The sequence below is a fragment of the Pleurodeles waltl genome, chromosome 6 (assembly GCF_031143425.1).
Source record: "Pleurodeles waltl isolate 20211129_DDA chromosome 6, aPleWal1.hap1.20221129, whole genome shotgun sequence".
Classification (NCBI taxonomy): Eukaryota; Metazoa; Chordata; class Amphibia; order Caudata; family Salamandridae; genus Pleurodeles; species Pleurodeles waltl.
In genome coordinates, this window is record NC_090445.1 from 1,136,984,247 (window position 1) to 1,137,010,156 (window position 25,910).

General features: G+C 43.8%; 1 protein-coding gene across 1 annotated transcript in view; it reads left to right on the forward strand.

Moving 5' to 3' along the window:
* Positions 1–3,295: 3,295 nt before the first annotated feature.
* FBXL15 (F-box and leucine rich repeat protein 15) overlaps positions 3,296–25,910 on the forward strand; it is a 55,127-nt gene continuing 32,512 nt past the window's right edge. The window contains exons 1-2 of the mRNA XM_069240343.1: positions 3,296–3,628; positions 25,560–25,713. Of these exons, the coding sequence (XP_069096444.1) occupies positions 3,600–3,628; positions 25,560–25,713 (183 nt within the window). The 5' untranslated portion in view covers positions 3,296–3,599. The remainder of the gene's footprint in view (positions 3,629–25,559; positions 25,714–25,910) is intronic.

Here is a 25,910-nt window from a genome sequence, read left to right on the forward strand (position 1 = left end):
GGCTAACTGAAGACATTTGTTGTCTGCAGTTGCTGCTTTGATCTCATCCAGAGAAATGGGGAGAGGTCCTCATCACTCCATGACCAAACGCACGTATTCTTCTACATCTTCGGCATCAGAAGTCTCGCGAGGGGTAGCTTGTCTTACATGCCGGGAGAAGTAGTCTGCGGGATTTTGGGACCCAGGGCGATACACTACTGAGAAGTGGTATTGTGGCAGTCGTAGGATCCACTTCTCGATCCTTGGAGGTGGTTCAGATGAGGAGCTATTGAAAAGTGGTATTAACGGCTTATGGGCCGTGTGAACAGCAATGGCCTCTTTATCGATATAGGAATATTATTGTTCGGTGTCCATGAGCCCACTCACCATTGCCTTGCTTCTGAGACAGGACAGCCCTTAGACCAGTGGGATTCACATCCACCGACGGTTCTGACTCCTTGTTGGGGGTCAAAGTAGACCAGCGTGGTGTGTTCGGATGGGGCATTTTGGTGACTTGGAAGGATGCTTCCTGATCGGGGCCACACTCTCACATGGTATTAGATTTGGTTAGTTCTCTCAATGGGGCAGTCAAGGCGGTGAGATTCCGTATGAAACAGCTGTAATAGATGACCCTCCAGAGTAGCTGTGGACACCAGAGACGTTGGTGGTGGCTGACTGAATGTCCTGCACCTTTGGTGGAGCAGGCATGACTTCCTCTCCTGAAAATCGATAGCCAAAGAAAGCAATCTCCCTCCTCAAGAATGCAGATTTTTCTCTCTGTAGAGTCAGACCACTTTCTTGTAGTCGCTTGAAGGTTGCCTTCAAAAGGGCAAGGTGTAATTCAATGCTGGGTGGGTGCACCAAGATGTCATTGCTGATGATGACTCCTTGCAGTTCAGCTAGCACCCCCGAATAGTGTCCTGGAAGACTTCTGCTGCACTTCACATCCCGAAACTGAGGCACCTATACCTTGGTAGGCCTACATGAGTGGTGAAGGTTGTAACGGCGCTGGACTATGGAGCTAACAGTAGTTGATGGTATCCAACTCACAAATCCATTTTGGAGTTTGTAATACGGATTGTCCTAGGATATTAATGAATGCTCCTGTGTCGAATAGAGCAAGGACCTGGTGGCCCGATAGAAGTATGGTACACTTTGGTATGCGTCTTCGGGGGTATCCTCCTGGCTGCATGGATAGCACAATGTGGACTGTTCCTTCGTTATCGTCATCCATGTCGTCGTCCTCCACCATAGTCACCGACGGTTGCACTAGATTAATCGGTTTAGGTCTCTGTTGTTTTTGATGTGCACCTGACCGGCATCCCTTGGCAAAGTGGTTCATTTTGTTGCAGTTAGAGCATTTCTTACCTTGGGCAGGCCATGGCCCTTGATGACGGTATGGCCATCCACACAAGTAGCACGTTTGTGAGCTTGCGGCGGGCTGTTGGTGAATCTTTTTCTTTCCATCATTATAGATTTTACTGCGTTCACAGATTCCGCTTTGACCTGGTTCTGTAGCGCTGCTTCCATGTGTGCAGCATTCACTTTTGAGAGCTCATTCAATCGACTCATCGTGAGAATGTTCGCCATGGACATCCCCGGCACCTGCAGTATGTTTTCTCTCAGCTTGACTGATGCACAGCCTTGTATGAACTGCGCACGGATTTCGCCATCTACATTTTGCAGCGTACAGGTGCTTGCAAGTTTCTTAAGCCTTACACAGAATGTGTCGGCAGACTCTTCAGGGAGCTGCCTGGCCTGTCGCAGTAGGAAAACGCTCATAGTCCGGGTTCGCAAGGTGTGCAAAGTGTGCTGTGAGGGCCCTTTTTAGGGACTGGTAAGTGTAGGGTGGGCCTTCTTCAACCACTGACTTTCCTAGTTTGTGAATAGTGGCACCGCCCAGATTTAAGAGCATGGGGCGACTTCTGCCGTTATCCAACGCCACTGCTGCAAAGTAGTTTTCCGGTCTCTCTACCCAGTCTTTCCATCAGGCGGCCTGTGCTGATGGAGGACCCTCGACCACGAAGGGCTCAAGGGCTGGGATGGACACCATTTTATGTTCAAGATTGTGAGACAGTGGTTGGGAGGGGTGTGTAAAACTGGAGCTGCTACGTTCGAGGTTGTGGTGACAACCTATCCCCTCTCACAGTTCTGTGCCTGCGTGTTTGACTAATCTCTGTATGTCTCCTTGCATGAGTTATGGTTGATACCAGAGAGGCTGGCAGAATTCGTTTGATGAGAGGACTAGCAAGGAGTATCCCAGTAGGTGTCTGGTAGTTGTTTTTTTTTCATCTTTTTTTTTCTTTTGACAGGCTTGGCTACAGTGCCTGCTTACAAAGTCTTTCCCACAACTAATTTTAGAACTCTTCTGTGAAATGTAGTTTAGTGATATCAGAAGTTCTGCGTTTCTGGAGCTACGTGGGAGTCCAGTTGGTGGTTTGGCAATGTTCACTGGTTTGCCTGCATAGGCGGGCAATGCTGCACGTTCCAGGCAGTATTGCCGGTGTCTTTCACATTTTGAAAGGGGCGGGCTGCAGTCTCCATACACCAGGCACTGCTTTCCAAATAACTTCTATCCTTTGCTGACGATTTTAGATCATAGTTAACTCCTTAGCTCATGTCTAACCGACCTAACTGGATATGACTTAACCGACTCAACCGGAAATAATGTGTTTTTTCTTACACTCTTCAACGTGATTCTATGTCAGGACCGGAGTCTCAGATTCATAGAATTGAAAATTCTTAGCGAAAATGCTAGCAAATTTTTCATTCCCTGCTGGGTATCCTCATCCAAGAAGTCCGGGCTGTCTTTTCTAGCTTTCTGTTTCTATGGCGACGCGCGTTGAAAGTGAGTCTTTGTCTGAGTAACTTTTCATCGTAATGTTAATAGAGCGGCCATCTTAGAAGAGTGACAATGTGTCGCCGGCTCAAACGTGGAAAGGCTAGTACCAGAACGGGCGAGGTAATTAAACAAGCTTTGACTGAAGAATTTCTATTCAAAAATACAAACGTAGGTCTGACTTCCTAACAGATTTTTTAAATGTGTTTAATATTTTCCTAAAATGACTTCTGTTTTAAAATAACGTGTGAGTTTTTAAGTTATTTCACGAGATTGTTGAATTTTAGCTTTAGGAGTAACAAGTTATTTCACGAGTTAATCTTTCTCTTGATGAGTTTTATCCTTAGGAGTAAGGCACCTACATGTTTTATGGGCTGCTATTTGCTGGTCAGTATTTGGTGCACTGCAATCAAACTCAAAGGGCGGCACGCAGGGGCTCTGACGTGTAATCTACACGCGGCAACTCTTTTTTGCGTCAATGACAGCTGGGAAACTGGCGTTAGGAGAGCTAGTGAAGTAGACCTGCTGATCCTGTGGTAATACCTACCTACCCATCCCACGTTTATTCTCCCGCAGTTCGGTACTGCCTATGTTCATGCAACCTTTCTCACCTGGTGATTTATACTGCTACTACTGGTTATATGCGGGTACACGATGATGATCATGCCCCACCCAAAATAGTGATATTTTCACTGTGACTCCCTCGCCCTACGGCATTCATCCATCTCCTGCTTCACGATCCGGACCCATCATCATATGATCGTTTGTGTTTTCGCTTTCAATGGCCAAAATCAACCATAGAACGTGCAGGTGAGTGCTGTTGACAGTGAGAGGGAGTATACATGATTAAACACACAAAGAATAATATTAATGAGACCAGAACTGAACCCTCAGTTTGATGGAACGAGTTGTGTCAAGGTTCTGCCCACTTGAACATTAGGCATGACAGAACTCACTCCGGCATTTATGGCGAGCAAATAAAAGTGATATCATGTATGTTTTGTTTGAGGTAAAGAGAAATGTGCCGAATGTGTATCTGAAGATTTTGGAAGGGCAGTAGAAATAGCAGCACCGATGGCGTGGCGTAGACTTACGCTTACTCAAAATACCAAACTCACCACTGTGAAATACGATACACACACACACACAAAACAGCACTAATGGAACATAATAACACACTCTACAGAGAGCACGACCGAACCCTTAAAAACGCACAGAATGCAACACGACACAACACAGAAGTAATATGCTAACACTACTGATATTAATTGTGTTGGGTTTTATATTTTGTGAGACTGTGTGTTATGTTTTGGTGTGATTATGTTGTATTGGTGATCTGTGTTTGCATCTGTAATAATTATTTGTTGGGCTGGTTTGTTGTGCTGGTGTACTAATTTGTTGTGTTCTTGTTATTTTGTGTTGTGACGTCTTAATGCCATCCAGTTAGTTGGTTTATTTTTTGTGTTTTGTGTTTTTTGTGTTTTGCTATTTTCTGTTGTCTTGCTGTTTTGAAGCTTTGTTGCTGTGTTTTGTTATGTTGTGGAGTGTTTTGTTATGTTGTGGTCTTGCATTATTCTTGTGGTATTCTTGTGGTAGGCGGTATTGTGTTATTGGAACATGGTGGTGGTGTTGTGATATAGTGTGACGCTGCCCTGTACCATAACTGCAGTCCGTCTGCTTAAACATGCGCAAACACTTTTGACTATTAATATGACTGCCTAAACTCTATTTGATTATATGCTGGTAAAGGTGTTCACACGAAATACTGCCATATTTACAACTTAGGGAATGTAATAAGGCTGACCGAAAATGTTTCATGATCCGGCCCATAGTTGCTCTCGAAAACTACTGTTATTGCTTACTGTATCAGTCAGACAGGCTACATTATGGGATCTCGTTAGGGTTAAGGCACTTTTTTTAGAGAGGATTGTTACCCAGCAAGTCTCACCTAAGTGAGTTAATGTACTTGCGGGAGAAATACGGTTTGAGGTTTCAGGAGTAGTAAAATAACTTGGAGTATTAATTTCTCTGCTGCAGAGCACTACTTGTAACCTGCAGTTCGTACTTTAGCATCTCGGCTGGATTTTTCATTGTTTCTTATTACACATTTATTTGTGCAACCAGCAAGTACAACGTTCAGTTCCCATTGTTAAATTAAGGCAATTGGCTGCACACTAATTGCAAACATCACTGTATAACCTGCCATGGTGTATTTGAATATTTTCACGTTTACACGAACGTCACCCCACCATCACTGACAATGCCAAATCGTTGAGTCCTCATCAACAGCAAGCTGCAGCTCCAATTCCACATATGTGAAATGGCCAGAAGTGCTTACTTCCAACTCGGATCACTCTAGGCCAGAGGTTCTTAACAGTTTGACTTCAGTTGAACGCCACTTAATCAATACTAGAACTCGGGGACCCCCCACTGAATCGTTATTGGAATCTGAGGACCTCCCACTCAGTCATTAATGGAAGCCTAGGACTCCTGCATGAACATTTTCGTTAATTGTAAATGTGACACAGTACACAAAATTGCCAAAACAAGCATTCATGAAACAAATACATTTAGAAATATTTTATCTAATTAACAAACAAGTATATACAAAAATAACTTCAATCGGAAGTTTGGCCCTTTTCTAAATTCAATTTAGGCCACTCATCGTCTATACTATATTCTGTTTGTTGCACTTGCACTACGCCCACTTAGCTATTTGAGGATACTAACTTAATTTTAACCTTCCAGTCTCGAATCCCTTCACATTTATAGAACTTTTGAAATGTTTCAACTTTAAATTTTGCTGATTTAATTATGTACTCATTAATCTGTTAATATTGTTTAATTTTCTAAGCAGTTATGGACCCCCTGAGTAGGCATTGTGGATCTTCTGGGGTCCCTGGACCACAGTTTTTTTTTAACACTGCTCTAGACTATTTGACAGTTTATTCTGGAGGGAGGAATCTGAAATCCCTTGATCAATCCTTTGTTTTCCTCAGGTTTGATTACTGCAACTCAGTCCTCACAAGATTACCCAGAGCCCGTCTTGCCCCTCTCAGAGCACAGCTGAATGCTGCCAATCAATTTGACTCTGTAATCAAGAAGTTTGATGACGTCATATCAGTGCTTGTATTGCTGCAATGGCTTCATATTGAAGCTGGAACTCAGTTCAAGCTAGTGTGTTACACCCACACAATATTATACACAGTGACCACCAGCTATCTCATTTAAACCTGAAAGTCTCTGGTGGCCATTGTCACTTGCCAACCGATTGCCTTCAGACGTGAAACAACCTTGTGTCAGTCTGTGTCTGGAGTGCAGCAACTCTTTGGAACTCTATTCCTACTGTCCTGTGCTATCTGTTGCCTACCTACCTTGAGAAAGGAAATAAAAGTTATCTTGTGTCAGAGACGTTTCCATGCCATGTCCTAACTCCTCTCTCTTCCTTAACAATGGTGTGATTCAGCTGCTGTTTTGCTCGTCTTTATTGTCCTTTAGTTTGAAGTCACACACTGAGTTTGCTTCTACCTGTTAATGTTTGATTGTTTGAAATTGTACTGTTATTTATATTTGTTTTAACCTTCTTCAAGGCTTCTCTATATATCGTCTGCTGACATTTTGATTGTATCTCAGTAGGTTTGTGCTAATTTTTTTTGTTTGCACTACTGCTGTTCAACTAGTTGTATTTTATTTTTTTCGTACATGGTTTCCTCTGTACGTTCTCAAATCGTACAGTGCTCTAATTCCTTTGGACCAAGTTAGCGCTATATAAAATTGCATAAACTCAATCCTCAAATTGTCTTGGTGATTAAACTTATATCGCGTGGCAAACGCAATTAATTTTGTATTGTGTGCCACACAAATAACCAGTACTACTGCAGTTACACACATCAGTCTACATAAGTGCAATGCATTACATAAATTCCGTAGAATAGACATTCTTTCTACAATTAAACACTGGACCGAATGTTTCTAGCTGTCCCTCCTTTTTCTACGAGCATTATAACACACATTCTCTTCAGTTTTCATCTGCCTACTAGTATAAAGCACGTTAAGTTCTGGCTTTATCTCTTGGCTGACTTGTAAAGTCAAAAGACAGAGTTCAACTTTGTTCCCTATGATAGGCTGGAAGCAGGGGCATGACTATCTCCGTTTATGTACCTTTAGACTTTGACACCTGCAAGGGCCAATTGACAAAAAGAATTACTGAGTGTGCAGTTGTGGTGCTACAAGGTTTTAATCACTGTCCTTTGAACTGAAGGAAGCACCTGGGCCCCAGCTGAAATCTGGGCACCCTTAATACTCTAGCCCTGACTGTAGGGCTGGACTGGAAACCAAAATCAGCCCAAGTAAAAATGTTTGCACCTGTTCCACACCGCAGGAGGTTACTAATAAAATGGTGTTATGGTAGGGTCAAGGTAGCTGTTCCAGCTTTAAAGCTTCATATGCTGCGGGCCACTTGGACAACAGAGAGCCAGTTAGTACACAGAGCCACACCATGATGCAAGCACTCAGACCCTTCATCAAGAAGTTCCACAGCAGAAAGCACTCTAATCCAGTCACCACCTAAAGGGGAAGAAGTGAGGCAGGGTGGTGGATTTTTTAAAATCTGCTGCTTAAGGGGACGTAAACCTTTAAAAACCTACTTGTCATGTAAAGAAGCCCACTTGTCATACCACTCTAAGTCAATTAGTTTGGATAACGCACACACATGCTAGGATTCATAATTTGTTTTCCTGGAACTGCCAATTAAAATGAATGCTTTGTAACAATGCTAAGGTGAAAAAATGTTTTACTTGTAAAATAATTTGAGGAGGAGTTTGAGGTGGTCTTGGTCGCAACAAGATGCATTTTTTAGAGAACCTGTTTCACTTTAAAAAAAAAAAAAACTTCCTCTTAATTTATTTTTTTAGATATCTTTATTGATTTTACTAGTAACAGGTGCCATTTACATCATGATACTGTGTTACTGTTGTGCGTTTAGAAATAGAGCAGTACATGCATAAATTAGAAAACAATAACAAGAAAAATAACCATCGCAGCTCGCCCTCCCACCCGATCCCTCGCACCCGAATCCCAAAAAAGGTATGAACTCTATCTCCCAACTGGTGGTCTACAGCATTCAGAGAACAGCGCAAGGTGTCATGCCTAGCCATCTGTAATCTGATCAGGTGGAGTGGGCACATCCCTCAGTCTAGTATAGTAATCATTCCACTGTTCTATAAGGTTACAACATCTCCCATCCCTGGCCCTGGCATCAGCCCGGACCGAAAACTCTGCAGACACCCAAAGGATTAAATCCATCTGCCAGGTAGTCGCCAGAGGGACAGTTTCTGCTTTCTAGGACATGGCAATGCGACATTTTGCTACTACAAGGTCTATACCCTGAGACACCCTTAACTGTTTAATCTGTTTCGTCACTACCCCGGAGTGGAGAAGGCAATGTATGGGGGTCACTTGGCAAAATAGGGGCGGTGATGTCGAATATACAGGAGGTCACTGTTTGCCAGTAGTCCACTATTACCGGACATAGCCACACCTTATGAAGAAAGTCTGCCTCAGCCTGTTGGCATCTGGGCACACCGCCGTTTGTGCCTGGGTAAATTTTTCCTATCTTATCTGGTGAAAGGTATGTGTGGTGTAGATAGCTGAACTGTATAAACTGGAATCGAGCATTCCGCATGGTCGTTCTGATGGACCCCAAGCACCTCCTCCCACCACCCCGTAAGGGTCTGGAAGCCGACATGTGTGGAATCGCTTCTCAAAGCCCCTTAAATGTTTGAGATAATGCGTCCCGATCCCGTTAAGGTTAACATCAATTCCAATACCTGTGTGAGATGTTTATTGAGGTTCCATAGTCTCCCTGCAACCCCTTAAAGTGGAATATTAGAGAAATTGAGCTGGATCTAAGGCCCTCTCGTCAGTCAGAACTGCAACTGCTCAGCCTGCCAACCACTACCACATCCCTGACGTCTTGTATAGAGCTGTGGTCCAGGCATCTACCAGGTAGACCAGCCTCAAATGCCTGCACGGCAGGGGTGGCCAGAGCAGCAGGCTAGGCGCATATGATGATGCCTTGTTACCATGATGTACGTATTTCCTCCAACACAATGTCGCCACCTTCAGTAAGGCATTTGGGATGGTGCAATAGGAGTTGTAGTCCAAGAACCACTACAGTTATGGAGTGTCCCCAAAATCAAAGCCTAACAGATCTCTTTCAGGATTAGAAGTGACATGCAGCAATCATAGCGGTCACTGGAGATGAGCTGCCGCATAGTAAAGCAAGTCATTCGGAGTGTCCAGCCCCTCATCCTCCAGGGTAGGATATAACGTGTCCATCTTTACTCTGTCTTTTGTTAGCCCCGTTGAGAGATGTAATGAAGCGTTGCAATTCTAGGAAGAATGACTTCTTCAGAATCTCCAGGAGTGCCGAAAAAAAGAGGAGTCAAGTAAGTATGAAAGTTTTAGCAATACTCTCTTCAAGGGCTGCAGGGCTAGCTGAGCTTCTTCTTTATAATCCCTGGGAATCTATCAATATAAAGCACATACTACAGGTTAGGTATCTGTTTCAATAGGATCGAGATGCGGCAGCCCCAGGTTCCACACCACAAAGTGCAGTAGATGCATTCACCCACTCAGTACTACTATTAGGACTTGTGATCACCAGGTTACTCTCGGGTCTCATTTGGAGACATAGTGAAATTAATGCAGATTTATCTACCGGTTAAATACTCGGGAGAAAGTCTTTCAACCAGACGTGACCAGGCCCACATACTCCACGAGGCCCTGATTATTTTTAGTTAGGGCTATGCTTTTTAAAAAATATATTTTTATTAACATTTTGCCAGAAGAGGTACACAATCTTTGAAACAGGGACGTAATGCATCATGGTTATGGAGCTCGCAACCTGTGGAGAGCTGTGCGACAATAAAAGTGCAACATCGGCAAATACACATAGCGTTGTTTCCAATCATTACATATATTGTTAATAACTTAATGAAGCAAGAACAAAAAAATCGGTCTAATCGGAAGGGTCTGTCGTACCAAAATGTTTTCTTTAAATAACATTTATATGGTCAGGGCGGGTGATCGTATAATCAGGCAAAACGTGCATCTCGCCTCCTTCCACATACCAGGGGCCATATTTCGTGCACATTGTAGAATCAAATCTCTGCCCTGTAATTGAGTAGTTGGTTCACCAGAGGACTGGGTGGGGCTCCCACGGGCTCCATCCTATCCAGAACTCTGAGTCAGCTGTACCAACAACATCTGCTTGGGCCTACCTTAGTACTCCTCAGTCACCACCCAGTCTTCCAGGTACAGACCCAGCTTTAGGCCCTCAATGGCTTCTGGAGGGCCCATCATCTGTATATTATTTCGCCTTAATATACTTTCAGTATCCTCAGTCTGGTCCTACATTCTGGCAAGTTCACACTTCTGTTCCTTCACAGCATGTTGCACACCCCTGAGGACTGGCACAGCATCTACCAGTGACATCTCATTACCTTAGGGCTATGCTTATTATGGAAACTACATATGAGTTATTGTTAGCATGATGCGTTGCACTAAACTGAAGCGTGTTAGGAACTATAATTGTGTTCCAATATAAGTTAGAGATTCGGGCTTTGATTCCGTCCTGAGGAATGCCACCTACCTTATGCACCGAAAGAATGCCTGTTGGGTATTAGTAACCCCACCTCCCCCCACACACACACAATGAGGATTAGGACCCAGTGATGAATCATGCCAATTTGGTGGGTGAAGGTCCCTGTATCCTACAGAGAGATGCTCTAAAGTTAGGGATTACATCCTAAAACGTCTTTCTAGGTCTGCTTCCCACAAACAAATTTGTTGATAAATACTGTTTTGAAATGTCATACTTCCGTGTTTTTTTGCTATAGGATTCACGAGGCTTTATGCCAGACCGATAAACTTCTCTTCCAACATTTTCATGTAAGTTATCTCAGATCTCTACAGAAGGTGCATTAGCGTCCTCGATTCAGTTAGCAAAATTAACATCAATGGTGCACACTATTCTCTTAAGTAGTTGCATTTACTTCCAGTTATACTCAAAGAAATAAATGATGTTTCTAATTCTTTTTAGTTGCCTTGACTTTTCTTGAACTCCCAGGTCCTGTATTTCAAAGCATCACTGGGAAAAGTGTTGCCGGTACTGCCTTATTGTGCCAAATAAATTATCACTGTCGCTTGCGATAAAACACTGACTGCTGCTGTATCGACTGGATAGCCTTGTAATCCAATCTAAAAGGGAACATAAGAGAATAAATACTAACTTGGAAATTACATGATGTGTTGTCAAAGGTACATAACCTAGAAGTGGTCGGAGTTATTGGTAAGCCAGAACAATTGTGCATTTATACAGAGATACATAACGTAGACAGTCCAGAGACTTTAGTGGTAGAGGTCATGTTTAAGACTTCAGGTAAAAGCTCGCCAGAGTGGCAGTGTCCTTGAAATGAAATCCGGTGACTAGACTGAAGAATAAGAACTGCATAATGAGCTCTATGTTCTGTTTCCTTGGTCTGCAGTTTCCAAGATCATTGTTTTCACCTTGTTTTTTGCTGAAATCTTTTTTATTTATTTATTTTCTTTTGCTGTTCTCCCTATTTTTGTGCCATCAGAGGATCTAATGTCTTGTCACCTACCTCCTTCGCCCTTTGCGTCGTTTAGTCGTCTTTCCTTTTCTACCTTCCATTTTCATTCATGTACTGGTTCTGGTAAGGTTACGAGTGCAGCATAATAATTTCAACGGTGGACTTCCATGTGAAGCTCAAAAGAGTTCTATACAAAGCTTATAGCCTTAGTCAGCAATTGGACGAGTGGTCCGCACACATCCTATATACAGATACGTTAACCCTGTTGAGAAAAACACCCCCTGTAGACACAGGCATGTCTGCTGATAGGGTGTTCATGCACAGTGCAGGTACAGCACTAAGACATTCTCCCCATGTATAAACAGCTACTGCTGAAACACACTGCACACACAGACTCAAACGCATTGCAAAATCCCTCCCCCCTCTCCGCTGCACAGAGGGCGCTCGCGTGGGAAAAGTGAGTGTGCCCGCAATATTGGGTCATGAAATGAATAGCTTGGCATTGAGGGAAGAGGGCTATACTGCAGATTCATAATGGAGCAGAGAAGGGTGAGTGCATCTGTGGCATCGCAGGATGGTGGAGGTGTGGCGAGTGGGCAGTTGCAGAGAACAGCAGGTCAGTTATTGCCGAAGGGTTGAGGTTGAGTGGTCTGCCAGACTTGGATCGCCGCGGCGAGCTGGGGAAGCCCCACAAACCCCTGAAAAGGAGGCCTGAGGAGCCTTTTGCCGAGGAGATACTACTGGTACAGGCACTACTTAGAAATCTGGGCAAGGCCAGGCATTTTCAATCCCTGCAATAGTGTTACCCATTCTAGTAACTTCTGGGGCAATAGTGCTGAGCAGCCTAACCCTGCCGGTTGAAAGCGGAACCAGGTTTGGGTCTTATTATACTGCGCTTAGACTCTGGTTTTAGCGGAAGTTGGTGTCCAGTTTTGCCTTTCCTTCCGTCGCAGTATTTTACTTCTCTCCTGTTGCGTGTTATATGTTGATCAGTAAACCTCGAACATGAGATTTTTCATAATGGTTCTTTTTTATGTAAGCCATACATGTTTTTTCAATCCAAGACAATGTACTAGTTCGTCATTTATAAAGACAAATGTACGGATTCTAACTCCATACGTTTCTCTGTACGTTGTTCCAAATAGCAGGGAATCGGGGACTTATAGATAGCCCCTAAGGTCCATTTCTGTGGATGGCCGCGACGCACGTAGGGCGTCTTTAAGGCGGACAGCATCCTAGCGTCGCTCCCCCGCCTGGTAGAGATGAGCTCGAGGGGCCTCCGTACTGGGAGGGTGGGCCACCTCGCGTTTATGGCCCCCAAAGGTGTGATGGAGGCGGAGTGAGGCCACAAGGCCTCTTAAGGGGCAACTGGACTGGGCTGGGGCCTCTTTGGCTGAAGATAACCCTACCTGTGTAATCAATAAACTTGCGACATATTATACCCACAAACATTGTCCTGGCATTTTATTATGTTGCATGTATAAGATTGTGATCAAACACCAGGAGTATTCAACCAAAGGGCTGGGGGTAGCAGCGCTATGTGCAATTCAAGGGTTGTAGTTAACCACCTAAGGGAGACTGTCAAGTGAAGAAAAAATGAATTTACAGTAGCACAAGCGGCAGTGTAATAGGTGCAACATACTTAAGGGAAAAGAATGGAACGTCGGTCTCTGGTATTTAGGGCCAGATGTAGCAACGGGTTTTTCTCATTCTGTGTCAATGGGAAAATGTGTTCGTACATATGGCCCTTAGTTCTTAATAATTTTATTTTGAAGGTCTCCTTAATTTAGTTCTTTATGGAGAAGTATTTTATTTTGAAAAGTTTGAGGTCTAATTGGTACCCTACTACTGTAAGTATTTGTGGGCTTCAAGAATGCAGCCAAATGGTAATTTAAGCAAGTAAAATACTAAGCCGAAATACATTTTGGTGTACTTATTTAATTGAAAGGCATTTTAGTAGCTTATTATGGAATCTGAAAATTAAAACATACATTAATATACGATTTTCTCTAATTTCATGCCCCAGTGAATTGCCAGCATTGGCTCTTTTATATTGGGTTCGAGGCTGGCAGCTTAGATTTTTAGCTCTTGTTGGTGAAGTGTGCAGGGCTCTGGGTTTGTGCTGGGGTTGTGCTTTCATTTCCATTTAATTCCTTTGTAGTATTCGGTTCACGGACTGTGTTGGGGTCTGTGTGCAGCAGATAGACCCTGAGGTTTTTAAATGTCTCAGAACAACGTTGGCACCCTGGAATAACTTTCAGCTTGTGCTACGCAATCTCTCTTTGTGCCCTTGAGTGTGAAGTTGTGCGAGTACTGGACAATTGTGCCTTTCTATCTGCTAAGGTAAATTTATTGGTCATAATGTTCATTTTGTATTGGACATTTTGTAATAACAAGAAAAGTTTTCAAAGATTAAAAAACAAGTTGGGATATTCCAAATGCTACAAATATTTGGGTGTGCACTTCTCAAAATGTCGTGATGCAACCATGTCCACAAGCCATTTGTGTCTTAGATGTTTTGAAAAAGAAACATGATAGTGTCCCATGTTTTTTCTTTCAGTATGTTATTGGCTTGGTAGCCTGAACGTAACGATTACACCCATCATCTTAAGCACATTAACTATTTTGCCTTTTCCATGTCTTTAGGTCTCTCGTACTAAAATAGCTATGGGCCTTACCAAGAATTCACAGCAGGGTCGCAACCTGCTCATTAATTGCTATTGATTGACTTTATTCTCACTTTTATTTTGCTTGCCTTCCTCTTATTGAGTTTGACCCATCCCTACAGCATAACTTCTTTACTATCCTTTTTTTGGCTATCTTGTGTCCTTCCACTGGTCACTTTTAGGGTACTACTTTTCTGTATTTGGTTAAGCACTCCATGACATTTCATGTTTTCCAGCTCTCTCTGTCATATGCTTCTTCCTGTCTGTGTTGCTCTCTCATAAGTGCTGCTTGCAGTCTCTCTCTAGTGCTTCTCTGCTGCCAAACGCCCCACGCTCCATGTTGCTCTTTTGTGCTTATCCCGTCACCCTTTACTGGGCTTTATTTTTCCTAGTGTCTTACTCAATTGCTTGCCTTCATCTTTTGTGTTTGCCCCTCCCCTGGAGAATAGCTTCTTTTATGATCCTTTTGATTGGCTGACTTGATCCTTCCACTACTCACATTTCGGGAACTATTTTTCCTTTTTCATTCAGCACTCCATGAGAATGCATGTGTTTACTAGCTCTGTCCCACACCAGACTGTATTGCTCATTACTCCTCCCAGCTTGTCTGCAAAAGGCACAGCAACAGTTTTGATGAAGAGCTGTCTTTAATGTTTTTTTTTTTAATCTGCTTCATGCAACATATTGAATGAAAGCGCAAGCTTTGGCATGCAGAGGCTTTTATGGAGCTGGGAAAAGGCTATCTGCTGCACTCAGTCTGACGTTAGATGGAAGGTGTATCTAGAATGACACATATCCTAGAGGCTCATGATGACCAAATTAATGAATCAAGGGAAAAAGTAAATTAGCCCTTGGCAAGTGTTTCCAATGTTACCTTCTGCCACCTCCTTATTCCTTTTAAATTCTGTTCAGAGTTTCCAGAGTGAAAAGTATTGGAAAAATAAACCACGCCAGTTATAAAGATTGAATTCACTGTACAGTTGTTGGATGCCATAAGATATGTGTTTCCTTTTCCTTTTCCTACAGTATTTATTTAAACAATTCCTACAAACATTGGCAAAGCCAACAACGCAGTACTAGCGTTAAGGCGAGACCAGTTGGCTTTAGCACTGCTTGTTTTATATTGGCGATGACTCAGTGGCACCCACAGCAATTACGTTTTACAAAAACTGTATTTATGATTCTTGTAAAGCGCTTTCAGAGTGGAGGTATCGAAGCACTATGTAGATAATAGAGCCTAAGCGATCCTAGATCTAGAGGAAAAAAGCCATGTCTTGAGATGCTTACGAAATGGTAGCAGATAGGGGATAGCTCTGATCTCAGTTGGAAGAGAATTCCATAGTTTAGCAGCTGCTGTTGAGAAGGCCCTATCTCTGCGTTTTACTTTGTGAGTTCTAGGAATCTTTGCTAATCTGAAGTTTGATGACATTAATGAGCGATTAGGTGTGTGCCAGCTAATTGCAATTTGTAAATATTTGGAGCCTTGGGAGTGTAGAGTTTTGTGCCCCAAGCGCAATGTCTTGAAGGTGATACGTTTCCTAATTGGAAGCCAGTGCAAACTCCTAAGGCACTCCTTAATGGAAGCAGACCTGGGTATCCAGAGTACTAGTCGGTTGCCGAATTTTGAACAAGTTGTAGCTTGTTCAGGGTAAGTTGATTGATGTTCAGGTAAATGGCATTACAGTAGTCTAGCCTAGACACAATGAGGGCCAGGACTACCGTAACCCTAAGATCATGTGGGATATAAGGCAAGATTTTCTTAAGAGTTTTGAGTAGCCGAATACATCTTTGTGACTTTATTTGCCTGGGCATCAAAGGTTAATCCTGGGTCACAAATGACTTAAAGATTCCTGACAGCAGTTATTGGGTTAGGTAAGGATCCACAGGTCTCAGGCCACCAGTTGTGGTTCCCGATGGTGGGGTTCGCACCAAAAACCATAACTTTGGTTTTGTCCCCATTCATTTTTAACCAGTTCTGCTTCATCCATTTATTGACTTCTCTCATGCAAGATTGAAATCTGCCCTCTGTAATGTCTACACTGTCTTGCAAGGTAACAATGATTTGGGTGTCGTCAGCATATGAGGACACCTGGAAGTCAAAGGAACAAATCAAATTGGCCAGGGGGGTGACATAGAGATTAAAAAGGGATGGACACAAAGGTGATCCCTGAGGGACCCCACAAGGAAGTTTGTAAGGGGGTGAGCAGAAATCCCCACACTTCACTGCCAAAATTCTCTCCTGGAGAAAGGTCTCCAACAAGCTCAAACCTGAGCCTCTCAGACTTGCCTTTAGGAGGTGGTAGATCAGAATTTGGGGTGATATGGTATTAGATGCAGCTGACAGATCTAATAGAATCAGAATGGTGCATCCTTTTTGGTCAACCTGTTTTCTCATGATATCAGTGGTGACCAATAGTGCAGACTCAGTACTATGGTGTTTACGGAATCCATGTTGGGAGATGTCCAGTTGATCATGTGCCAGCAGAAAGCTAACAAGTTCTTCATTTGCTTCTCTAATATTTTAGCCAGCATTCGAAGGAGAGCAATAGGGCGCAGATTTTTAAGGTCTCGTGGGTCTCCTCCCGGCTTTTTTTTTTTTATAGGCATAATGACAGTTTCTTCCCAAGTGTTTGGAAACTTTCTTGATTCTAATATTTCTACATAGATCTTTTCTAGAGGTGCTGCTATACATTCACTTATCATTTGCAGTATTCTGGGGGGACAGGGGTCATTGTGGGAACCTGAGTGAATTTTGGACCTATAGGAGATAATTTTCGTAGTAGTTAGGGGTGACAATCTGGACGGTCGTTCCACTCCCTGGTGTATTATTAAGTTCCAGATCATGTGCTCCTGGAATTCAGCAGATATTTTCAGGACCTTATCTTTGAAAAAGGTAGCTACACTTTTGCAGAATGTTTGCAAATTTTCTAGCTCCTGAAGGGGGATTGGGGCTCCTAATTTCCTGATTAATGTAAATAGTTCTTTGGAAGCGTTGCCTGCATTTCAAATTTTCTGAGAGAAGTATCATGTTTTGGCATCTTTTATGGCACTTTTATAAGTGCCCCACAGTTCTCTAAGTTTTGTTCTTTCGGCAGACTCTGATCGAGTTTCCATTTCCTTTCCTGTTTTCTGCACGATCTCTGGACTGTAAGCTCTTCGGTGTACTAGGGGGACAAACTTTTTTTTCCCCTATTTTAGGTTTGATCTCCCTTAAAGGTGCTACTGTGTTGATTGCCTCTTTGACCTACGAGTCAAAGATTGCCATGCTCTGCCCTGTACTGTCCTTTAATTTTTCTTAGCTTCTCTCTAGGGCTAGGGTAAGATCCCCTTTTCATATGCGGTTCAAATTTCTACTGGAAGTGGTGGTCTGCTTAAGTTAATTCCCTCTTTTGTATTTCACCTCAACGGGTATCAGGCAATGGTCCAGACACTCGAGTTGCCTGCACTTTCCTATCGTGGTGAACTCGTGTAGAGAAAATACCATCTAGTGTGTGGCCCCCAGTATGCGTTCTATCGGTAACCACTTGGTTCCAACCAAAGCAGGTCATGGAATTAAGGAGGATGAGAGTCTCACCATCTTCTCTATTTTCTAATTGTAAGTTGAAGTCTCCAAGAACTATACTATGGTTCATAGAAGGGGGGGTCTTATGGGTTTATCTGGGTGGTCTATCCTGGAGCAATTTTCAAGTTCCTAGGTGCTATACCTGTGGCTCCCTCCTTCAGTTGGAGGGAAAGGGGTCTCCTTCTCCCTCTTACTACATGTAGACATATAACTTCTAAGTTGTGCCCCTGTATATTGTATCCAGGTAGAATTTATATTGAAACTGGCAGCATTTCTGGCCCATTCGGGCATGGACAGGCCCAGACGGGCTTGCCTTAGGCGCACCCTTCGGGGCGCCCGCTGTGCACATCCGCGGCCTGACTTGATTAAGTAGAGTTTGCTGGCACATGAAATTGGAGGGGGCATGGCAGCCAAGAAAAAAAGACTGGATCGACACCCTCACCCTAACCAAGTAAAGCAATATGGCTGAGACCCTTTGGAAGTAAAGGCTCTTACTGACCTTCTAGTTGGTCAAAAGTAAAAACACAAAGTTCCTTAGTGCAAAACAAAATTATGTTTCCCCCTTCCTCCCCCGCCACAAAGAAGGTGCTGATAAAGCATTTAAAATTGGTGCTTTAAGAGAACCGTGCTCGCGTCATGTGTGTGTTGAATTAAAAAAGATCAAAAGTTTCCAGCGTTTAGTATTTGTAAAAAGTGAAGGATTACGAGCAGTTTTTAAAAATAGAATCGCTTCAGCGATCTTATCCGCTGCGCGTTTGCGCCCTGTCTTGATTAAGTAAAAAACTGTGACAAAACAAAACAAGCACTAACAGAGTCAAAAGTCTCTGCAGCCAATGCCAGATATATTGGATTTGCCAATGATTGTTTTAAGATTTCAATAAGATTGTGACAAAATTCTTATGGGTATGTAAGCTCTCGGGTATCTTGCTGCAGAATCTTAAACAATCCCATCTTCTACATCAGAAGGTTTTTATATTACAATCAGCTTCTTTCTGGTCCAATTGAGAACTTCCTTACTCCATCTTGAGTTGCTTTTGAGTCCATTCTAAATGTCTCCAAACTGTTTGTGTTTATGCCACAATGAACCCCAATAAAAAATGCCCCCAGCAGACATGGTGGCCTGCGATTACAGCATCAGAATTGTTGATTTGCACTCCTAGTTCAAAAATGCACTAGAAGAGCAAAGTATCAGGCCAAGTGGGAGGGTGAACAGTGACAATCAGTGGATGGGTAAGGGAGTGCAAATTTGTAGAGTTGGTCACAAAGAAATTAGTAACAAGCATTGGTGAGATTAACAGTGAATTAGATCAGTGTTTAAAAGCATAAAGTGCCAACTGCGTTTATCCGGTTATACTAGAACAGGTGAAATCCAAACCTTTATGCTGAATGTGAAGGAGCACAGTTGAATACAGTCCCAGACAAGTCCCGCTGACGTTTTTCCTTCTCAGAATTGAACTAAGAGTCCTGTTTGCAGGGAAGAAGTATCCACAGGACCAGAAGTGTACTGAGTTGGCGGTGTCCGAGGTCCAGTTCTTATACCCAGTGGTGCCTTTAAAGTGGAGGAGACTTCAGAGAAAAGCCTTTGCAGTTCATAGTTCCTGCCCTGGCTCCAGATTCACTACAGGGGGTTATGAGCCCTTTGTTTGAGATCAGTACACAACCCATTCAGGTGTAAGTGTCAGCTCCTCCTTCCCATCCTGCCCAGGATGGCCCGTCAGGCTGTGGATGGTCCATCAGTCATACCTAACCTCCCTTTTGTGTTTGGCAGCCTGGAGGGAAAGCACAAGAGCCCACCTGTCACCCATCCAGGCGTGTATTCAGAGACCGGCAGAAGGCACCAGATAGTTAAAGTAAGAAAATGCTAAGTTTCTAAAAGTGGCATTTTCAGAATTATTATTGAAAACCCGACTTCACCATAAGATGTAATTTTAAATTGGGATTCCAGAGATTCCAAATTAAAGGGTCCCATCTCTCCTAGTTGGAAATTACAGTTATAAAATGTAATCAGGCAATCCCAATGTGTCCTATGGGAGAGATGGGCCCTGCAGTAGTGAAAAAAACAGACTTAAGTGTTTTTCACTACTAGGACATGTAAAACATAAAAGTACATGTCCTACGTTTTAAATACACTTCACAGGGGCGTGGCCAAGATGGCGGCGTGAGCGGACGCGCTGGTCTGATCTCCGCCGCCTAGGCCTCTAAAATCACCTCAGGACTCCCGACCTAGAGGGCCGTGGTGCCTGACGTGGGGCTGGACTGTTGCGCGCGAGGTGCGGCGCGTCCTGGGCTGGTGGTTGAGGCCGGCGCGGGATGAGAGCCGTGGCCCCTGCTGTGGCGCTAGCCCTGGACCTGGCGGCCAGCAGCTCGGCCGCAGAAGCGGCAGCGCACAGGGCCGAGAGCTTCTGGTGAGAAGGGCTTGCATTGAGAGTCCAGCGCTATACAGGGTGCTGGACCTGGGAGCGGAGGTACCTGCCTGCTGGGCCTATCGGAATGGGGCCCGAGAAGACGGAGAGGACGGAGGTGCAGCTGTCCTGCAGGGTGCTGTGCTAAAGGAGCTGGCGGGCACATAGTGGGATTGGGCCTCTGGCCGGCGGTGCGGTCGGCCCACGAAGGCCTAACGCAAAGCTAAGTTGGACTGCTGTGTGAAGAAGACAGTGGGGCACCCTCCAGCGTGAAAGGCAGACGGCCACTGGCTGGAGTGCATGACCAGGAACACACGACCCCTGGGGGCGACGCGCAGAGGTTCGGCTGATATACCTGTGCCTCCACAGTTAGAGGGCAGGGGTGATGGCGACCTCCAAGGCAAAGCTGGACTGGACGGTACGGACATGCTCACTGGAGGACGTCCGGTTCCGGGAGAGGCTTAGGAGAAGCCGCCGTTCACGAAGGGCCCTGAGACTCGGAGGGAGACAGCAGATGATGAAGCAGCACCAGTTACAAAGGCTTTTCTTACCTTCCTGTTTGAATCTCTCCGTAGCGACTTACAGGAACTCCGCAAGGACATATCTTAGGAGGTGAAGGAGTTACGGGTTGAGCTTACCTCCCTGGGCGAGCGGATAACACAGGTGGAAGATGATGAAACCGCCCGTGGTGAGGAGGTGGCGGATCTACAACAGGAGGTTATTCGCCTGCAGGACCTCCTTCCAGGGGTGTGGAATTTATTAAAATATCTACTTGTCCAGGGGACAGGTTGCTTCTCAAATCTACTTGTCCTGTAAAAAGATCTACTTGTCCCTTTGGTGCCATGTAGTGTGGCGACAAATTATGGCAGCAATCTCATTATGTAAGAACTCTGATAATAGCCTCTCTGATTATGCCAGGGCTACTACCATAGTAGGGCTTGAATACTTGCAATTTCAATCCCTACTGTAGCAATTTCCTTATTTTGCCACCTTTCTGCAGATCTCCATACTGGGGCTGGAGGAAGCAGTAAGCAATAGTTCCAGGGCTGGAATGCCTTTGAGTCTGCAAACCTACTAACCTGCATGTTTTAAAGATTTTCACCAGCTTCTCTCTAATATTTTCCCATAATAAGAAAGGTTGGACATTTACTCCTGACAATGGCAGAATTAGAACTTCTTCCAGGGTTGGGAAGAAAGTGGCTGGAGGGAAAATGAACTTGCAAATGCTCAATAGATTTTCACATGAGTAAATCTACACATGCGTATTTACCCATGCTAAAATACAGTTCACAAATATTTTATAGGGGTACGACATATACCATGGGTGCACTTTTGTGACTTTCTTTAAGAATTTGGGGCCACATGTAGGTAGGTTCAGATTTGCGACTCGCAAATTGCGAGTCGCAAATCCGAATGTAGGATGGTGTCCCTGACACCATCTGTGATTTGCAAGGGCTTCGCAAATGCCCACCTAATGAATAATCATGAAGTGGGTCGCAATTTGCAACCCCCTTGCGAATAGCGGACCTCACAGGGATGGTGGCTTGCTGGAGACAGCAGACCACCATGTCTGTGACTGCTTTTCAATAAAGCAGTTTCTTTTTTTTTTTTTGTAATGCAGCCCGTTTTCCTTAAAGGAAAACGAGATGCATTACAAAAACGAAAAATGAAACTTTTTCGTTTAATTTTTTCAGCTGGACCACTGCCTGCTCTGAAAAAATGTTTACAGTGACATTCACAATGGGGAAGGGGTCCCATGGGGACCCCTTCCCTTTTGCGAAAGTGTTAGCACCCATTTGAAATGGGTGCAAACTGCAAATGGTTTGCGCCCACTTTCGCGGTCACAAAACAATCCTACATTGCACTTCAAGTCGCAGTTAGGAAGGGAACACCCCTTCCTAATTGCGACAACCCGTTTTGCGATTCAGTAACCAGGTTACCGAATCGCAAAACTGGGTTTGTGCATCGCAATGTGCTTTTTGCACCTCGCAAACAGCGAAAGTCGTTGTTTGCGACATGCAAAAAGCTACCTACATGTGGGTCTTGGTCCCTAATTAGGTCTGATGTTAACAAAGACATTTTGTTTTTATTAAACTTCTATTTCTCTCTCTTTCGGCTGGCTTTACTGTGAGTGATTGCATTCTGCTCTTCCACAAGGAGCATATTGGCACACAAAGTAGTTTTGTTCAGTGTCAGGAACTACAGTGGCAATCAGTGACGTAACGAAATTGGAGGGTGCCCCTTTGCAAAGAACATGGAGGAGCCCCCTCTCTAGACTCACTCAGGGCAGGTGCTGTGCTGAAGGGGCCCCCTGGAGGGCGGCTGCGGGGCCTTTGTTATGCCACTGGTGGAAACGTGTGCTTTTAGAGTTCAAAAACTTTTTGGGGGGGGTTTGCCAGTGTTTGTTACAATGTTGAGGGCCTGGTAGCTCCCACAACAATAAAGTGTTACAAAAGCCATGTCAAAACAAGACACGCATTGATGAAACTAAAAGACTTATAAAAATATGTCAGATCAGTTGGCTTTGTCAGTGTTTGTTTATTTTCATGCTTCCCATATTCGTGTTGAAAATGGTTACACTGATTTCCCATTAGAAATATTTTTGGGAAATACTAGCGTGCATCAACACATTTTACTAAATGACACTTCATTTGCATCTAATCAGAGAGCATTCAGGGAGCATTATACTTAGCCTCATAGCCTAAACTTTTCAAACATGTGTATACACATTTATTTATTTTTTGTACTGGAACCAACGTCAGTAGTGAAGTGTGACCTTAAAACATTTATTTACAGCACTCACCCTAATAATGAAGGCTTTGAAATAATGAACCATAAATACAACTTCGAACAGCCTTATCTTATGGAAACACATTACCTCAACTGCAGAGAGTTCCACTCTCTGTAAACAAGCAACCAAAGGGTTTGTGCTGCGGAGGGTTGGGCCTACTTGTCCCAAGGACAAAGTAAACATAAAAACTTGTTGCCCTTACCCCAAACAAGATGTCCCGGGCGTCGGGCGATAGGAATTCCACTTCCCTGTCCTTCAGATGGCGGTGGAGGACCTGGAGAATCGGTCACGCAGGCATTATATCCTCATTAGAGGGGTACCGATCGGGGCTGAGAAGGAGGACATTGGTGGCTTTGTGGTGGCGTTGTTCCGCTCTGTCCTCGATCCGGAGGAACATTGTACCAGGTCTGAATGCCATATGCTCCAAAGTAGAAAGGCCTAACAAAGGCTTTAAAAATGGTGTACATTTAAAGCCACAAGACTGATACAATGCCATAATAGTGAAATCCTGTAGATCTTTAAGGAAGAGGGTTATAGGTGAATTCTTAATGCAGAATTCACTGTGACTTGTATCCTACCAGGAAATTTGTGTGCAGTGTTTAACTGCACACCACACTAGCCACTCTGTTGTGCAGTGTAGTCTGGGATAGGGGCTGTTAATTATTTTTGTCATTTCTCCTTTTGGGCTACCATATGCTGCTTCTTTGTGGTGGGAAGCACCCTGTTCCACACCAATGTCACCCACCCTTGCAATTGCAGTAGAACCTGGGGGCCTTGTCCTGACACTGTTGATACTGTTATATTGGGATCTCCCCTGGATGTCTGCTGCCTGCATTGCTGACAGCAGTGCTAGATGTTATCAATCCGGTAATTAATAGAACTTTTAATCTCTATCTTCTGGTGCCATGAGAGCCACATGGAAACTTGTCAAAGTGATTGCTCTTCTCAAGAAACCTTCTCTTAACCTCCTAACATCTTCAAAAACAATAGACCAATTTCTCTGTTGCTGGCCTTTGCCAAAATGTTGGAAAAACTGGTTAACAATCCGCTTTCCAATTATTTGGAGCAGGCAATTGCTAAACCTGAGTCAGTCTGGTTTCCGTCCCCTTCATAGTGCAGAGACGGCGGTATTGGAGATTTCTGACCACATTAAATGATTTTTTAATCAGGGCAAAAATTCAGCACATATACTCCTTGATCTGTCTGGTGCATTCAGTACTGTCACCCAAACCATTCTCTTAATTCGTCTGCCAAATTGGGTGTGGTTGGCATAGCATGGGATTGGCTTAAGTCCTTTTTGGCATCTAGAGATCAGTCAGTCTGGATAGCACTTTTCACCTTTTGGAGATAAAGCAGTCAATCAAGGTTCTTCTCTAAATCCCACCCTTTTTAATGTCTTTATTGTCACCTTTGGCCTCCGTAGTGGAGTCATTTGACTGCAAATGTATCTTGTATGCTGACCACACCCAACTGCTTTTTGTTAAATCAACCTTCAAAGACTGCATGATTGTGGTCTTTGAATGGATGCAGAGCAGCCAGCTTAAATGTAATACCAACAGAATTGAGATTCTTCTGTTTGGTTCCCATGAATCGAATTGGTGGAAAGGACATCTAACCCCCCCGCCACCCACCTTCTTGTTGGTTTAAAATCTGGTGGTCAAGCTGAACAGTCACCCATCCGTGCAACCTCAGATCTCTATGGTAGAGAGTCAGTGCTTTGCGATGCTGCGCAGTCTTAGAAAATGTCTTTACCGCCTGCCTGTACATTGCAGGAGGACTGTGATCCATGCTCTGATTACATCTCATCTGGAGGCGGAACTTACTTAAATCCCTTGTTTTGGTTCATAGGGCAGTGTTTCAAGCCAGCCCAGGCTAACTTGGGAGGAGATTTGTGTCTTATTGCCTCTCTAGAGTGCTGCGCTTAGCATTTGCTGCGGTTCTTGTCGTCCCTCTCATTAAGAGCAAGAGGAAGGGTGGCAAAGCATTTTAATTTCTTGCAACCAAAGCATGGAACAAGCTTCCATGTGACCTTAGGAGGATTCTTCCTGAGGCCGTATTCAGAAGGCAACTGATAACTTGACTCTAGGGATTGGGGCTTCTGTGCTTGGGGTGGGTATCATTTTGCTCTCTGCACCAGACACTTTATGAGTGGCCGTGCACGCTACAAACCCCCCTCATTCATTTATTCATAGCAAGAGCTCCGCTTCCCATGTAACTTTGTCTGTGCTCTCGAAGTACCTTAATAACTAAAGTTTAGTAACTTGTGTGGATGAGAGCAAATATTTAATATAGAATAAACTACTATGCCCCTCTATTTCTAAGTGAATTTGCATCTAGAATTTAGGCAGATTCCCAAAGAAAAAATAGGGGGCATATTATTGAAATAATCAAATTATTAAAGAAATAACAAAAACCTGTACAGTATGTGGACATAATTGGTAGGGAGAGTTCTCTTAAAATTAGAGATGGGCAATTGAATGGATGGGGGCTGGGGTAAGTGAAGGAAGAAGTATCTTGGATTATTATTACAATGAATGAGTAGTGAATTCAGAGGATTGTTTCCCTGCGGAAGTGGTAGGTACAACCAGTCAGGATCCTAGAATCTAGCTTATGAGTTTGAGTGATTACTATTTTTCCTTGGCATACAGCTACCAGTCTCTACTCTGTTCAACTTAAATCACTTGTTTTTTCTATATTTGTCTTAGTTTACTAGATCTACCCTGGGAAGATGTTCTGTTCCCACGTATCTTGGACTACCTGCCAGTTGATCAACTTGTGCGATTACAAAGAGTTAGCAAGTCTTTCCAGTCTCTGGTCCAGCTTTATCTGAGAAACTGCCACTGCTTCGACTCCACTCAGGTATCACATTACCATGGTTATCCATTTTACCGATATGTCTGCTTCTGAGGTGGGTTCTTTACCTTTGTTAGCCGCTTCTTGGAAGCCTAGGAAGGAGAGATGACAAATTGTAAATGTGTTCTGGTGCAGATAAAGTTTAAAAGGAATTAGTATGAAATGGACATATTTTCAGGCACTCATTTTTGTACGATACCAAT